Here is an 18,427-nt window from a genome sequence, read left to right on the forward strand (position 1 = left end):
GGTTACAACCGTACATACGTGGGTGTCAGTAAGATTCCCCCCAGTATCTTCTACTGTACTTAATTCCGTTTCCTCTAAACGGAGGCAATACCTACAGTCTACGCACGGGCGTCGGGAAAGCGCATCTGCATTCCCGTGTTTACTTCCTGGACGGTGCTGAATTTCGTAGTTATAAGTGCCCAGCATTTCAAGCCATCGCGCAATCTGCCCCTCGGGTTGTTTAAAATTAAGTAACCACCTCAAAGCACCATGGTCAGTTCGCACGAGAAATTCAGCACCGTACAGATAATGGTGAAAGTGTTTAATTGATGCTACTATGGCGTACAACTCTTTTCTTGTTACGCAATACCTTCGTTCAGCCTTACTAAACGATTTACTAAAATATGCGATTACTCTTTCTTCTCCTCCCTGGATTTGAGAGAGAACACTACCCAAGCTTTCATTGCTTGCATCTGTGTCAAGAATATACTTGTCACTGGGGGTGGGGAAGGCTAATATAGGAGTAGAGGTTAGGGCTACCTTCAAGGCGTTAAATGCTTCTTCGCATTCCTCATTCCACAGAAATCTTTTTCCCTTTTCTGTCAAACGATGTAAAGGACGTGCAATAAGAGTGAAGTTTTTAACAAACTTCCTGTAATAAGAGCATAAACCTACAAATCCTCTCACGTCACGAACACAATTTGGCCTTGGCCAATTTTTAACAACAGCCACCTTTGACGGATCAGTCGAGACTCCGTCCTTGCTAACTATGTGTCCGAGAAACTCCACTTTTTGTTTGAAAAGAAAACATTTCTTAGGCGACAGTTTCAGTCCCGCTAATTTGAACCTCGTAAAAACATCATCTATGGCAGCAATGTGTTCCTCGAAATTCTTTCCAAAAATAATTACATCGTCTAGATAGACTAAACATGTTTGCCACTGCAAACCAGATAAAATTTTCTCCATCAATCTTTCAAAGGTGGCTGGTGCATTGCAAAGCCCGAACGGCATGACACAAAATTGATATAGACCACTGTGGGTGATAAAAGCGGTCTTTTCCCTATCAGACTCGTCCATTTCGACCTGCCAGTAGCCACTCGCTAGGTCGAGGGTCGTAAACCAGGTGGAGCCATTAAGACTAAGGAGTCATCGATTCTAGGGATAGGGTAGCTATCTTTAGTGGTAATATCGTTAAGCCTACGATAATCTACACAAAAACGAGTTGATCCATCTTTCTTTTTAACTAAAACAACTGGAGACGCCCATGGGCTGGATGAAGGTTCAATCACTCCCCGTCTTAACATATCTGAAACCTCGTTAGCCGCATCCTCTCTTTTATTCAGAGGCAGTCTCCTAGCATGTTGTTTAATAGGGGTCACCTCTTTAGTTGGAATTTTGTGTTTCACAATATCAGTCCTTCCTAAATCCTCCTTACACTTTGCAAAAATACTCTCATGCTTCAGAAGAAGCCTCCTAACTAAAGCTTTGTGATTTTCATCAAGTGGTCCTTCCAAAGAGTTGTACAACCCTAAAATGTGCTGTGGTAAGTCAGTGACTCCCCCACCCTCATTGGAAGTGTCACCCTCCGTGTTTTGTACCGATAAAACTTCCTCTACAGGCTCACACGTGGCCGCCGTAACTCCTTCATACACCGTGACCGGCACTGAATCTACATTAATCATGCGGATTGGTACCACGTGACTCTGGGGATTAACCACAGCTTTAGCTACCATTATCGAGTGTTTCTTTACAAAACTTTCACAAGGTTCAACAATAAACTCTGTTCCGTCTAATTTATTGACAAGTTTACCTGGTACTACAATTTCCTGGCCTGGACTTATGCAGACTGTCTCAGCTACCGTGATTCTATTCACTACGTTACTAGGGGCATTCAATCTCTCGTTGCCGAAACATTGAACCACAATATTCCCAATTTTTATCTGACCAAGGCCTAGATCTATTTGGCACTTGTATTTTGCGAGGAAATCACACCCTAATATGAAATCAGAAGATATGTCTGCAACCCACACCGGGTGGCTCGCCGAAAAATCTCCCATCTTCAAGGAAAAATTACCACAACCGAACAACGGTATACTTCGATCATCGGCCATAACCAAGTCCTCTCCAGTTCTCTCTAACTTTGGCCGTGCACTCTGAACAATTTCCTGATACATACTACGTTTCACCACACAAATATTTGCACCCGTATCAATCAAGCTATCTGAAGTCCTTCCATGGATTTGTATTCTTGCGTACAATCCATCTCTATTATTCTTTTCACTAAGTGACGTAACAAAGGGCCTTTTGGGACCACTAGCCGACTCATGGCCCGCTGAACCGGCTTTTACTAGTTTCCCGAGTTATGACTTGTCCCATTGTTATCAGATACTTTAGGTTTTGGACAATTACGAGCAAAATGTCCAACTTCTTTGCAGTTGTAACACTTGTTGTCCCTGATTATATTCCTACTCTCTCTCTTACGAGGCTTTTCCAAATTCCCGTGACTCTTCTCTAACGATTTAAAACATTCCTGGATTTTAGTTACCATTTTCTCTACAACTTGGTCTAAATTACTCTGTACCTCTTTCGCCAGTTTCTGGTCAGTATCAGGGGGGCCTGACACAGCTCTAACTAACCTTCTACTATTTCTCTGATTTTCAGCCTGTTGAAACGTTTCAAATTCAATTGCTGTTTTTACTGCGCTGTCCAAACACTTTGGGCGAGACTGATATATTCCCCATCGCATGTCAGTATCAGCCAGCGCATCAATAAAATGATCTTTTGCCAAGGTCTCTTGTAGATCATACTTAGCTTCAGGGTAGGCTAATTTAACCAATCTCCGGACTGACTGCGCTAATTCTGGAAGGTTTTCACCTTTCTTTCTTTGTTTATTCTTTAACTGAGCACGGAATAATTCCGTTTGATTTTGTGACCCAAAACGTTTGGACAGGGCGGCAACAAGCGAATCGTAATTACGACGCATCGAGGTATCAAGGTCGCCTAATACTGACAGCGCTTCACCTCTTAAGGAAGTGGCAAGATGCATTCCTTTAGAAAGGAGATCCCATCTATTCATTTCTGCTATCAATTCAAACTGTACAATGTAATCATTCCACTCACTACTCCCGTCAAATGCTACGGGGCGTACTTCCGTTCTCTTTGGGTATATACGGGAATCTGAGGGAGGTACAGGCAAATCATTAGAATGGTATCTAACGGGCGGGGAATATTCCCCCAACTGCACATTTCTATCCGAGTTGTTGACAACTTGTCTATCATTAAGTTGATCATCTTCAATTCTCCTATAACTTCTACCAGCCTCCCTATTCACATAATGGCCAGCTCCATGGCGACTTACGGAGGGACGGTGGTCCAAGTCGTAACCATAATTATTACATTTACGCCATTCACCTACACTAGGATAACGTTTCTTATCGTCTGCTCTATCTAACCCCTCTAGAACTGACCTAGAATTGCATGCACCACTGATCAAATATTTATCTCTATAAACTGTATCCTCACTAGGGTAACGGATCCTAGAGAGGGAATCACCCCTCGAAATTCCACTTGGCCCCGGGCCAGTTACACCACCCCATGGCATACTGTCAGTCCCAGACTGACGAATTTCGTAACGCGCAGCCCTTGGCTGCAAGTCCTCCACCCCATATTGGGTCGCATTTCTTGTATCAATTTCCCTGGAACCTCGTCCAGGTACGCCCCCTAATGGCATATGATCAGCCCTAGACTGATATAAATTATACCCTGCAGTCCCTGACTGCGAATGCCTGACCCCCATATGGGCGGGACTTGACGTGTCCCTTTCTCTATCCGATAAACCATCACCAAAATTGATCAACGGTGCATTCTCCCTATTAGACACAGTTCTACTGAAACCATTTCCCAGATCAAGTTTAACTACACTATTTGAAATAAAATTACGAGGGCATTCAGTAGGGGGCACATTTGCCCTCCTCTCACTCACACCATCGTCCACATGCCGGGGCCGCTGGTTTCTTTCTCTCTCCTCAAAATCACGAGAAACCCTCATACGTATGTCACCCGTCACAGACCGAGACCTAGCAGCCCCGAAGCTTGCTTCGCTATAACGCTTAGGCCCATATAAGTAATGATTACGAGAATTTGAAAAATACTCACGTGGTAGCGTACTGCCATCCAAGCCGCCGTCACTAGGGACGCACTCATCTACCACCATCCAATCCTGATTACACAAAACATTCCCATTCTGAATCTCACTAAGTGTGGGTTCTTCGCGAACTCTGTTTTCAAACTGTGAGCCCGAACAGGGTGCAACACTCTGTTCCCTACAGGAAACCAGTTCCTGCCTTGACACACAGGTGTCCGAATCAAAGCTAATTAAATCATTCATGCTCAACAGAAAACAGAATCCCACCGTTGCCACCAATGTAACGCTAACTCAGTCTAAGATTCTGGGCGTCCAAATATTCCCTGCTGAGGACTGGTGGTGGTATGGAAACAAATGCGGCTTGGATGGTTGTATGTTAGTAAACGACGAGCCTTAAATCTCGCTATTACATGCAAAAGTTATAACACATAGATAAACGAGTAAAGAACAAGCGCTGTGTAGATTTCGCAATCTATTACTTTAACCAGCCACGGTACAAACAATACAATGGCACGAAGCCCTCAAAAATAGATAGAAAAACATGCACTTAACGATAATGGTCACAAACGAGGTCTCAATACCGAAGTAGAGTCCTATAACGATACGTACAAAAGTGTATAAAAGACGAATACAAGACAGATACAAGTACGACCACAATGGTCGGAGCCAGGGCTACTACCGAACCGAACGATTCAGATCGGGAGCGAAGACTGGTCACAAGTCGTGAGGTCTGCTTCAGCTGAGCTGGTGAGCATACATCACGTGACCTCTAATATTACGTAATGTAGCCTACGACAAATAGAGGGCGACATATAAGATGACCAACGGCATCACACTATATAAATTTTGCCATATTGTTTTAGTTTAGTGTTAGTGCTTACATTCATTGTGGCATTTATTTCCATCATTAATATGGCTTCCATCAGTGGATTAAGTATGAAAGCTACTCATATAAAGCATGACAAGATGAACCCCCACTCCCCCCTGATGCCCCCTTCCTAAGGATGACCTTCCACAAGGTAATATCAGCTATCCGTCAACTGTTGCCGATAGCCTTGTGTTTGGCAGCATGCTTTATCCTCCTCTATGACAGTGAAGCACACCATCTGTTATCTGGTGAATCAATTTAATTCATCCCAACAGATCCCGCAGCCAAAGACAACCCAGCAGCAGGTAATGGCAGGAGGGATCTTAGATCTAGAGCAGAACCATTTGGAAGGAGTGTCAGAGCTCCTTGGGTACCTCCGGGAATGAAAGTTTGGCATCTGGTAAGGCATCATCTACACTCTGGTTGGATTTTTACTCAACGGATCGTTTGCAGATGTATTTCTATCACATATATACTTTACCCTAATATTAAATAATTCTCTCTAGTTGACAAGGTAATAATAATACTATCCCTAAGAAAAAAAACATGGAAACTTATTGATGTTAACACAAACATTGTTGAAGGCTTTATACTGCCCCCTGTGGGAATATAACAGTAGAGTATTTAATAGAAACCATTTTTGTCGTATGTTTCATGAAGATGGAACACAGAATAAACTACCTTTCAAATGAAGTTGTAAGATGCCACAGCCAATCAGCAAGGATGCATGAGAGCAGACTCAGAGTCTTGGTGGCAGTTGTTATATTGTTCCTAATTGCTCCCTAAATTCTTGCAGGTAAAAGATGAAGATCAGGACGAGGAGCTGGATGTTACGATAAGCAAGCCGAAGGAGATAAAAGAGGTTGTCCTGCCATTCCTCCCGGCAACAAGAGTAAGGGTCATTCACCTCTGAATTTACATATCATTATCTATTAATCTTATTAGGTATTTCAAGTACCTGCTTGTATTTCATCATTGTAAAATTGTAATCTTCCTCTACCTGCCAGATTTAATTAGTAACTAAATTGCAGTAGTCTTGGTAATTTAAATAAACAAGTTTTTCAACTTTACCATGGTTTTCATATGCAAGGTAGGCTAGGCCTTACTACACCCTGCTACAGCTGTCATTGGCCAGCATTTTGAAAGTAGAACTATGTTTAGTTGGTAATATTTCTGAAAGTTACAAGCATTTGAGATTTATTAAACATTTGTTTTCAATGTCAGATCAAAAACATTTTTTTCTCCTTATTTGAAACACAAACTTTCTTTAAATGGTCTTCAGATGAGTACAATGCTTCTTTGTGATACTTTTAAAGCTAAATTAAACCCAAAGTTCCAGATAATTTGTAAAGGAAGTTTCTGTCATTTTTGTTTCATCCACAGAATTACATCCAAAAGTATGTTGATAATCTGCTGGATGCCATGTTTACGGAACAAGACTCAGATATCCCAAAGGCCATCCAGTATCTCTTTCAGTTTTTTGATAGAGAGGCTGGAAAACTAGATGACGCAGACTTTGCTAAAGCCTGGAAAGACAATGTGTAAGTTTTAGTGTGTGCTTACAAATCAGGCAGGTTTTTGTTGTTGTTTTTCTTGAGCGAAAGTGATAGGATGAACTGGAACTAAGTATCAGTTCTTGGTTACGAGAACTAACAGCAGAATTTGTACTTCCTGAAATACAGTCAATTTAAAACCATGAACAGTCAATCTGTTTGAAGCCAGTCATCTTACTAAATGTATAAATTTGAAAAAGAAACAAGCTTCCATTGTCTTCAACTGTCACCCACATCTTTCTATATCCCAGCACTTAAAATGTCCAGTTAGTTATAACTGTTCTTACATTAAGGAATGGTAACCCTTACAGTAGTGGTAGGCCTGTATAAATCATAGGTGCTGCTTCCACACGGACCAGTATTAACAGTCATTCTTTCTTAACAGAGAGAGACCTCAGACAAATACAGAAAGAGTATAACAACATGCAGGCTCTTTAACCAGTATAAAGATTAATTTGTTACAATTCACAATGTACATTTAGTGATGGTCAGAATAGAGTTTCACTTGTAGACAGTTATATTTGTTCAGAATATGTTGTTTGTATCTGAGGAAACTGGAATGTTCTTAAAATCTAGTTTACCATTAAACATTGATGAAAGTTTCTGAAGTCATTTTGCTGTGCAAGTCCAAATTATTTCCAAACGTAGGGTGTACAGTAGGAAGCAGTATGTTCAATCAAATGGGTGATTATTATTTCCGTCCATTTGTCATGTTCAGGGGCAGAGGTTGACTTCTCTTTTGTTTGTTCTTCTGTAGGTTGACTTTGAGATACTGGACTACCATCATAGCTAACCCTCAGTATGCCTTAGATGTTGGAACAGAGAACTATATCCAGGCCTGTCTCAGAATTCTGGTACAAGTCGTGAAGGACACTTGTGCAGGTAGAAGTAAACCAACCAAAACCCAGGTTAGTTGGATTACACAGCTGATATATAGAGCAACAAAGTGCTTCCCTGCAATAGTCCTCTTCATTTCACCAGCTTAAATGACAACTTTGTATACCATAGGTTTGCAAAATGGAAATATTTTCTACTTTGACCAAAACCTTGGTGATGATCTAGAACGTTGAAACAGTTCGCATCCAAATTTATATATCTCAAAGGATGTACTATTTCAGTAGTGGACTAGTGCCCGCCACAGTCTTCTTAATAGTCTGATGATTTTGTGTGAAAACTTAATTTTCTGATAATGTAATAAACTTAGGCTTTTCTGGATTTGTTTGACCTGGGTCAGCTGGTATCCAGCCATCCATAGTTGTGTACATGCTTCTCACTACAGTTCAATGTTTGTCATAGCTATTAACAGCTCCTTTTGTCATTGCAACAGTAAAGCCCCTGTCATGTTGGTCTTCAACACCTAGTACCTTAACATGTGTGAATACTTAATTCCATGTGCAGTGTGTATTATTACCATGTACAGTGTGTATGTAATCTGTGTACAGTGTGTATTAGCTCCATGTACAGTGTGTATGTAATCTGTGTACGGTGTGTATTAGTACCATGTGCAGTGTATATGTAATCTGTGTACAGTGTGTATTATTTCCATGTACAGTGTGTATGTAATCTGTGTACAGTGTGTATTAGTTCCATGTGCAGTGTGTATGTAATCTGTGTACAGTGTGTATTATTTCCATGTGCAGTGTGTATGTAATCTGTGTACAGTGTGTATTATTTCCATGTACAGTGTGTATGTAATCTGTGTACAGTGTGTATTATTTCCATGTACAGTGTGTATGTAATCTGTGTACAGTGTGTATTATTTCCATGTGCAGTGTGTATGTAACCTGTGTACAGTGTGTATTATTTCCATGTGCAGTGTGTATGTAATCTGTGTACAGTGTGTATTATTTCCATGTACAGTGTGTATGTAATCTGTGTACAGTGTGTATTATTTCCATGTGCAGTGTGTATGTAATCTGTGTACAGTGTGTATTATTTCCATGTACAGTGTGTATGTAATCTGTGTACAGTGTGTATTATTTCCATGTACAGTGTGTATGTAATCTGTGTACTGTGTGTATTAGTTCCATGTGCAGTGTGTATGTAATCTGTGTACAGTGTGTATTATTTCCATGTACAGTGTGTATGTAATCTGTGTACGGTGTGTATTAGTACCATGTGCAGTGTATATGTAATCTGTGTACAGTGTGTATTAGTTCCATGTGCAGTGTGTATGTAATCTGTGTACAGTGTGTATTATTTCCATGTACAGTGTGAATGTAATCTGTGTACAGTGTGTATTATTACCATGTACAGTGTGTATGTAATCTGTGTACAGTGTGTATTAGCTCCATGTACAGTGTGTATGTAATCTGTGTACGGTGTGTATTATTTCCATGTGCAGTGTATATGTAATCTGTGTACAGTGTGTATTATTTCCATGTACAGTGTGTATGTAATCTGTGTACAGTGTGTATTAGTTCCATGTGCAGTTTATATGTAATCTGTGTACGATGTGTATTATTTCCATGTGCAGTGTATATGTAATCTGTGTACAGTGTGTATTATTTCCATGTGCAGTGTGTGTGTAATCTGTGTACTGTGTGTATTATTTCCATGTGCAGTGTATATGTAATCTGTGTACAGTGTGTATTATTTCCATGTGCAGTGTGTGTGTTATCTGTGTACAGTGTGTATTATTTCCATGTACAGTGTGTATGTAATCTGTGTACTGTGTGTATTATTTCCATGTGCAGTGTGTATGTAATCTATGTACTGTGTGTATTATTTCCATGTGCAGTGTATATGTAATCTGTGTACTGTGTGTATTATTTCCATGTGCAGTGTATATGTAATCTGTGTACAGTGTGTATTATTTCCATGTGCAGTGTGTGTGTTATCTGTGTACAGTGTGTATTATTTCCATGTGCAGTGTGTATGTAATCTATGTACTGTGTGTATTATTTCCATGTGCAGTGTGTATGTAATCTATGTACTGTGTGTATTAGTTCCATGTGCAGTGTATGTTGTTTCCATGTGTGGTGTGTATTTAATCGTTCCATGTTTAGTGTGTATTAGTTCTATATGAGAAGAACAACTTACACCATCATACCAATATGTGTACTATATACTGGATCATAACCACATTATACTATGTGCTGACTATCACATTGACAAAGTAGCTGTAAAAGACAGTTATACTCATGATTATTAAAGTTCTTTGAAGTTTGCTGATACTTGGTAAGTTGGTAACCTCCAGTGCCAACAGATTGCATTGTATTCAGTCTTTCTGTACTGTTCTCTTTTCTTGCCATCTTTCAGGACTTTTCCCCGAGTCGATTGCTCTACTCTACCTTCCTACCAGGATACATCATGAAACTGAATAACTATTACCTTCATGTTCAGTCTTTGGGAAGAACCGACACTGAAGATCTAGCACTAGAGTGCAACCTTTTGCAGGAGGTATAGACTAAGTTTAGTTATTATATTGTAAAGGAAACTTTTGATATCCCATTTTAACTTAGTTGAAGCTCTGTTGTATGAGAGGTTAAATTTAGTGCTTTGATTATTCCTATGGAAGTATGACTATAGGTATGGTATCATTGCATAATGTGATCTGTTAATACTTTCAATATAGGAAAAATACCTTGAGCACCCCAATTGTCTGCAGTGGATGAACACTTCAGGCATGGGGTCCAGCGGCCCAACTAGAGCCCCTCGAATCGCAATTTGGAGCAACATAGGATCCAGAGACTGCATTTTATCTTACACTATTAAAGGCATTGAAGACTCGCCCCAAACCGTGTGCCGCGCTCTGAAAAAGTCAACTTTCCGTTGCTTGCAAGTGAAGTTTTCTGCTTGTCGCTACAAAATGCAGACAGTAATGAAACGTGATACCTTGTTATGTTTAGCTGGAGCTGAGATGTCCATCGCTGTATCGTTTGTATACTGTGCTGTGGGTATTGACCGCAGCTGTATGTACTGACTGTACACTAGTGTCTAATTACCGAAGGTAGCAAGCTGTGTGTGTATTTTCTGGGATCGATGGTGGTGTCTAAAACTTCTGTTACACCTCATTCGAAACTAGGTCAGATTACCGGCATTAGACATTTCTTTTCGCGCGAGTCTTCATACCCTTTAACACACAGATATTACACTTAAATAGTAGCAAACTAAATGAGGCACTTACACATATAAACAATGTGTAACTTCCTGATTTAAACATTTTGGCCTGTGAGGGACCTCCTCTATTTAATTGGCCCAAAGTGGGTTCAAATGAAAAAGCTGAATCTGAGCTTAAGTAAATATTTAAGAGCAATGTTGAGGCATGTAAATATAGATATATACATGATATTAAATGGGAAAGCTTGTGACAGATTCTGTCACAGCTGTTCATCGAAAATAGGAATTATAGAGTACATTTGAACTGTTCGTTTAGGAAACTTGTTGTTGACACATAGGTAATATATATGGAGCCCTGCCTCACACCAACAGGGGGTGCGTGCAACCCAGGTTCAGAACCACTGCCTGTAATGGTGTAAACATAAAGGTTCTTAGAAAGACATTGTACTGTAGAATAATCACTTAGAGATATTTCTTTAAAATATTTTCATGAAGTTTTTCAATGCAAGTATCATTGGTTTGTTCTTTTGTCTTTGCAGAACTTCGCCAAAACCTTTGACCTGGTCAGTACTCAGTATGAACTCTTCAAATATCTGAAAACATATCAAGAACCAGTAAGTAAACTAATCTATTCCTTGACTCCTTGACTTGTTCAGAGGTACATCTTTTGAAAATCTGTATGGTGTGCTTAGGAGCTTTATGTTACCCATCATGTTTGTATGAGATACACTCAGATGCTTTATGTTACCAATAATGTTTGTATGTGGTATGCATAGGCACTTATGTTACCAATTATGTTTGTATGTGGTGTGCATATGCACTTATGTTGCCCATGTTGTTAGTATGTCATATGCTTAGTGTATGCGTTACAGACTGTGGCAATCAAACAACTGCACTACTTGTTCACAAGTTCCTTGGAAAACTAATTAAGAGGTTCGGTACTATTGACACTTATGTTTTGTCTTCTTAACCAACAGATATTGAGAGGCTTGCAAGAAGACGATATCTGTGAGGAGGCGGATATGTCAGGAAAACTGAAGACCCTGCTGGATAACATTGAAGACTATACAGGGAATGCACAATAGAGTTTAAGATCAGGAATATAGCAGGCTTCTTGTTGTTGATACAGCTTGTTTTATAGACCTGCTTATGTGCTTGGAACCCTGCTAATCCAGCTTTCAGTCAAATAACTAGTTCTTTCTTTTATGCTTTATGAAATATTTGTAGCTGTGTAATATGCATAATCATTGGGTTGGCTATATAGCTGCACGATAGTGGTCAAATAATGTTTTAAAGAGATTCAACAATTTTCAGACAATACAGAGTTATTTTTGTGGTATTTAGTATCTGTTAAGGAACTGACTAAATCAGATAAATATTTGTAATTTGTTTCCTTGAGAAAGGGTCTCCTTTCCACATGTAATTAATTAAAGTTTAAATATGTATCCAAAAATGAATACTCAGAGCTTCCTCAGAACAAGAGAAACTAAGAGTGCCAAAAGGTGCAGTAGCACTCCACCAGATTTATCATTTGGACAATTGAGTCTCAATGAATTGTGTGCCTCTAGTGTGTCTCCAGACACTACCTAAAACAACTGAGTGTTCCAGACACTACCTAACACAACTGAGTGCTCCAGACACTACCTAAAACAACTGAGTCTTCCAGACACTACCTAAAACAACTGAGTCTTCCAGACACTACCTAAAACAACTGAGTCTTCCAGATACTACCTAAAACAACTGAGTCTTCCAGACACTACCTAAAACAACTGAGTGCTCCAGACACTACCTAAAACAACTGAGTCTTCCAGACACTACCTAAAACAACTGAGTCTTCCAGATACTACCTAAAACAACTGAGTCTTCCAGACACTACCTAACACAACTGAGTGCTCCAGACACTACCTAAAACAACTGAGTCTTCCAGACACTACCTAAAACAACTGAGTCTTCCAGATACTACCTAAAACAACTGAGTCTTCCAGACACTACCTAAAACAACTGAGTCTTCCAGACACTACCTAAAACAACTGAGTGTTCGGTGCATTCCGAGTAGTATTTGTCCCCCATTTTCGTGCAGTACACACATTACAGCGTTAAGCCTACATTTAATTGAGGCTAGGCCCTAGCCTAACCCCACAACAATAGGTCTCCATCCTACCTTAATAATAAGTTACAATATATGACTATGGGGAGATTTGTTGATTTGTCCTTCGCAACGTGTTTGCTTGATTCGACGATCTTATCACTTCCTCTTGAGTTTCAGAGGACATGTGTACATATTAACAAAGTTTCTGCTATCTAAACACAAACATAAATCTTATAGAGATCATGCTTGATTCGTCCTTAGCAAGAACATTGATTTCACGACCTTTTTACTTTATCACAGTAAGTAAGTGGGCCTACCCATTGAGTTAACTGTATGTGACAGAAATCACACAGTAACAGCCTAATGACTTGGTCGCTTGAAATCAGACTTAAGTTATAGCGTTATGAACTTGAGGGGGTTGTTAATATGGAACCCCTTAATAGAAGTAGTAACCTCCACTGAAACAATATCAGTCAACAGTTAGTTGGAACAAAGTAGTGACGTATCATATCATAACGCCACATATACCATGCAAGGAAAGGGGGGGGGGGGGCGGTATGCAAACCATATCATTTTAACTGAGCTCAACAGGTGGCTGGCAGTATACCCAATTGATACAGAAATTAACAATGGTGTTGTGTGCAAACACTATAAACAATTTGTTAGCAGAACTACTAAAAATTATATTGTTTCATCACTTCATCAAGTTTAATCCCCCAAAACAAGCTCACAATATTTCAAATAGAAAGAGTACAAACAAAGTAGTTTGACAACCTCTGAACTCCATTTAATACCTCACATACAATTGTAATATATGGAAACACTAATTTTTGCTTATGATGTACTGAGGTATAGATCATTTTGTGATTATGAGGCTAAATATTACTTAATATACAGATATGAACATGACCTATGGATTAAGTACTGGATCCTATGCTGGATATGCTAGGTAAGGTTATAACTAAATTTTTGTGGTTTCTCAATAAGGATAACTAAATACCATCTGATTTTACTAACTGTTGAGTCAATGTTCACTTCTATTTTCTTTATTCAAAATAAATATATTTAACATTCACTTTGGTATGCTTTTATTTTCAAAATAAAAATAGCTATGGGGACATAAATCTATAATACTTTGGGGAAATACTACATGTTTGTTGTTTTATTACAGTGATATAGATCAGTCACATCGGTACGATTAGATCAGTCACATCGGCACGATTAGATCAGTCACATCGGTAGGATTAGATCAGTCACATCTGTACGGCTAGATCAGTCACATCGGTACGATTAGATCAGTCACATCGGTAGGATTAGATCAGTCACATCTGTACGATTAGATCAGTCACATCTGTACGACTAGATCAGTCACATCGGTACGACTAGATCAGTCACATCGGTAGGATTAGATCAGTCACATGTACGATTAGATCAGTCACATTGGTACTATTAGATCAGTCACATCGGTATGATTAGATCAGTCACATCGGTAGGATTAGATCAGTCACATCGGTACGACTAGATCAGTTACATCGGTACGATTAGATCAGTCACATCGGTACGGCTAGATCAGTCACATATGTCAGATTAGATCAGTCACATCGGTACGGCTAGATACGTCACATCGGTACGATTAGATCAGTCACATCGGTACTATTAGATCAGTCACATATATACGATTAGATCAGTCACATTGGTAGGATTAGAAAAGACATAAATGATGAAAGTTAAGTATGAACTATATGTTAATTTAAGTGACCTTTTTAAGATAAAAAAAAAAAAAGTGAAAAATCTGAATTATCAGCATATTTCTTACCTTCGTTGTTTTCTCGTAGTTGTGTTACAGTTTGGCAAAAAAGAAAAATCTGAAAAAATATAAATACGCAACTTGTTCTTTTGTTTTATTACATCACCAGTTTCAATAAATGTATCAGCATTGTTAATTTGATTAATATCATGGACATCTGAATTATCAATTTCTATAGTTGGACACGCCTGATATGCAGTTTTCTTATCTCGTTTTCAGTTTGTAAACTACTGTAGAATCAGTATGAAGTCTGTCACATGCATTCAAAGGGTAGTTAAAATTGCTTATATTTTATGTGTATAGAGGAAAAATGATTATTTTCTTATTTTTTTATGCTGGGAATATATTTACTTATTACTGTTTCTTTCATCCATTTTAAAAAACTTTTAATTGTACTCTACAAGGGAAGCTTTCCATTTATCATATAATTTTTATGTTTCAAATGATATTTAGTTCTTTCGTTCATTGTCTATGCAATTTTATATCAATTTAGTAGCAATTCAATCACAATTTTTTTAACTTTTAAACAAATATTGTAACTTTCAACTTTAACTTTCATAACTGTAATCATTTTTGAAAAATTCAGTCACAAATAAACACATGAAGCCAATTGCAGGTTCCATATTTTCTAATGACATTACTACAGTAGATCTGCCTGTTCAAAGAACATAAAGATAGCAGAGAGAAACATGACAAAAGTATTCTACATTGAATAAAAAAATCTTTTGTAATTGTTAGAGTACAAATGAAGAACCAATAAAACTAAGAATCAAGTATTAAAGGTAAAATTACCTTACAGTAAACATTCTGCTAACAGTGTCCAAATGAAGACGTCCAGATTCAGTCAGTCAAGGCATTATTTATTAGGATACAGTAGTCAATTACAGGATGTGTCTAGCGTAGACAAGAAGAGAACATCCTAAGATTGGAATGCCTAGCTGCATTTAAACAATGCTATTCATCTGCAGTGACCAGCAAACATGAATAGATGGGGCTGAAATTATGGATGGTGATTGGTATAGGTGAAAGGCACATTGCAGGCCATACACAATGGAATGGAATGAGATGGTGGAGTTAGTATGTAGATTAGGTTAATCACAGTTATAGTGTAATATATGTGAGAAGGTACAACAAAGGACTGTGTAGTGTAAGCAGTTTCACCTAAGAGATGACGTACTGTGGTAGCTTTCTTTGGCAGCCATTGTTGTAACAGGTCATGACTAGAGTCAGTAAAATTCAAACTTGATGTGAGTTCCCAATAGAGATAATAAAGTGATTCGAGGCAATGAGTCAAGTCAGGAAAATGGCAGCAAATGACTTGATTCGACCATGAAATGGAGTGACTTGTCACAACTCTGGTCACAGCATCTGAAAACAATATTTGTTGCACATGTGTCTGAAAACTCTGTGACATCTAGAGGGTGCTGGAACTTTTTTCAAAATAGAATAGAAAATGTAATATCAACAACAGTGATAAAAAAGAGAGTATAATTTAGGCAAAAAAGGTTAAGGGGAGTCTGGGGGGTTGGGAGGTAATGATATTTGTATATGAACTATCTGAACACAACTCCTGAGGTATTTTCAATAATTATATTTGTTATTGCCTATTTTAATCACATTGCTATCACAGCATATTTGGTATTGTGTCAATTTTCATTCAATGTTACTTTGCTCTATATAAACAGAGATAAACAATATGAATATTCAATGTGAAAAAAACATTGTAATGTCCTTACTTTGTTGCAGAAAGAAATTTCATGAATATTAAAATATAGCACTTCCGATTATTCCACCAGATATTTTAAGTTCTGCCAAGAAGGTTTATTTTCAAGTGAGGCACGCTTTTGTTGATTTTATGATAGCACCTGTTTTTGAATATTTAATAAATACAGTTGAATACAGGGAAAAAAGCTGTGTATACTGTCATTGATCATTCCTTTCTGTATAAAATAACAAACCACTACGCAGGGAATTGACCTAGGCTACGCGCCTAGGCTGTGCCCGATGAACAAGTGTCCCCGAAAATGTCCCCGATTCGTAAAATGTTCAGGAATTTCGAAAATATCCCACATATTTAGTAAAACAATTGTATAAACAAAATTTAGTCAAGTGTGCAGTCCCAGAACGGAACTAACCAGTATTTCAGGTGGGCCAGTGTAAAGTGGAATATGCTAGATCGCTCTAGCCTAGCACTCTTTCATATGCACCTTCAAAGAACTTTAGTTTTCAAGTAATTTAAATAGACCTACAACACTTTCTTAATTTTGTGGACAACGATCAAGCTTTGTAAGATCAAATTTTACACATTTATTATTTTCATAAGAAATATATTAATCGTATTTATGCTCGCACAAAGCTTTGCTTAGTTTGGCTTTGATTTCTTAAAGTTATGGACTATATGCCCAGCAGGGGTGAAAGGGCAGGGGTCACATGGGCCTGGGTGTGGGGTAAGGGGGAGGGGTGACCACCTATCTTGAAGAAATTGTTGTATAATTAACATTTGATATCAAGAATTTGAATGCCGTCGCTGGGGCTAAAAATATTTCCTTATTTTTGTTGAAAGTGATAAGACCAATAGAGATAAAATTTTACACATCTGATGAAGTTAATCAGGTTCATATGCATGGAATCAGAAGGTTAGTACGTTGCCAATAAATTCCTAACCAGGCAAGCTGAGTTTTGTGACTGCTGGAGCTGACTTTTTGTTTGTATTGTTTCTTATTTTTATCCTTCCTTTCGTGTGTGGTCTGTGTAATTATTTTTTTTGGGGGGGGGGGTATTCGTCGGAAAAGCCCACCCCACCCGACCCCACCCCACCCCACCCTGTACGGGCAAGTATATCTTTGCCAAGCCGGCAGTGAGTTCGTGGTTTGCAGAATGGAACTTTCGGTACTCTGCACTAAAGTTTAATGAATGCAATGCGTAATATATTAACGCACTTGTTCGGTGAGGTGAACAATGGTCTGTATTGGCCTCCGTAGAATTTACAATTGTCTCAAAAACTCATCAAATTCATCGTTTTCTGAGCAAATTCCAATACTGATTATATTAACAACACCTTCAGCCACTACACTGAAGCAAATAATCAGAGATAACTATTTTCATGAAGACGAACGAAAGCCAAAAAATTTAGCAACATGATGCATGGAAGGCCCAAAGTCAACATCAGTGTTAATTTATAACATTAGGTTCACTAACTGATCATTTGAGCAGCTTGGTCCGGTTTTCGTCGAGGCAACTGGATCTCTTCGGTAAATCGAATTTCGATTTTTTTTTAGACATTTAGTCCTTCAAATCTGACGCAAATGAACGTAAATAATCTTTTCGATATTCTAATGGAATTACCGACATCGAAATATTAGCCGTATCTTTCTTGAAACTCTGTAAATTATGTAATATTTAGCTGAAAATGATGAACATATACAAGTTTGTTTGGGTTACTCGGGGCCTCGGCGAAAGAAAATACATATTTCTCGGGACGATTAATTTCGATCCCTAAAATATCGACCGAAATTCGTTATTCCTAGATAGAGATCATATTGACATACACAGACATATAAGTTATGTTAGCCTATCATCTTTACTTTTTCTAAAAAGAACGATTTTCTTCACAATTGTGTATGTCATCCTTACTGAAATCAGCACTTACCTACGGAAGCAAACGCGTGCCATTATTTTCATGAAATGCTATCGTTAGTACTAACTAGCCTTCTCGCGTACTATACCACATATCACAAATATACATATAGACAAAACTACAGACATGCAGGTTTCAGAGCAGTTGATGAAAATAAGATAATAATATAATTGACAATTAAATAAGGGGTTCGGTGTCTACAAAGGGAGGGAAGGGGAGGGGAGGGGCTGGAGGAGGGGTCTAAGGTGGAGTGCACCACTCCCCTTTGAGAATTTTTTATTTTAATTT

At 38.5% G+C, this 18,427-nt stretch overlaps 1 protein-coding gene across 2 annotated transcripts in view; it reads left to right on the plus strand.

Moving 5' to 3' along the window:
- Nucleotides 1-16,416, plus strand: part of LOC139961195 (plexin-A4-like) — a 92,950-nt gene extending 76,534 nt beyond the window's left edge. For both annotated transcript variants that reach the window (XM_071960198.1, XM_071960199.1), the window contains exons 31-37: nucleotides 5,267-5,391; nucleotides 5,788-5,883; nucleotides 6,375-6,532; nucleotides 7,302-7,452; nucleotides 9,806-9,946; nucleotides 11,146-11,220; nucleotides 11,584-16,416. In XM_071960198.1, the coding sequence (XP_071816299.1) occupies nucleotides 5,267-5,391; nucleotides 5,788-5,883; nucleotides 6,375-6,532; nucleotides 7,302-7,452; nucleotides 9,806-9,946; nucleotides 11,146-11,220; nucleotides 11,584-11,691 (854 nt within the window). In that variant the 3' untranslated portion in view covers nucleotides 11,692-16,416. The remainder of the gene's footprint in view (nucleotides 1-5,266; nucleotides 5,392-5,787; nucleotides 5,884-6,374; nucleotides 6,533-7,301; nucleotides 7,453-9,805; nucleotides 9,947-11,145; nucleotides 11,221-11,583) is intronic.
- Nucleotides 16,417-18,427: the final 2,011 nt, after the last annotated feature.

This window comes from Apostichopus japonicus, chromosome 20 (assembly GCF_037975245.1).
Source record: "Apostichopus japonicus isolate 1M-3 chromosome 20, ASM3797524v1, whole genome shotgun sequence".
Lineage (NCBI taxonomy): Eukaryota > Metazoa > Echinodermata > Holothuroidea > Aspidochirotida > Stichopodidae > Apostichopus > Apostichopus japonicus.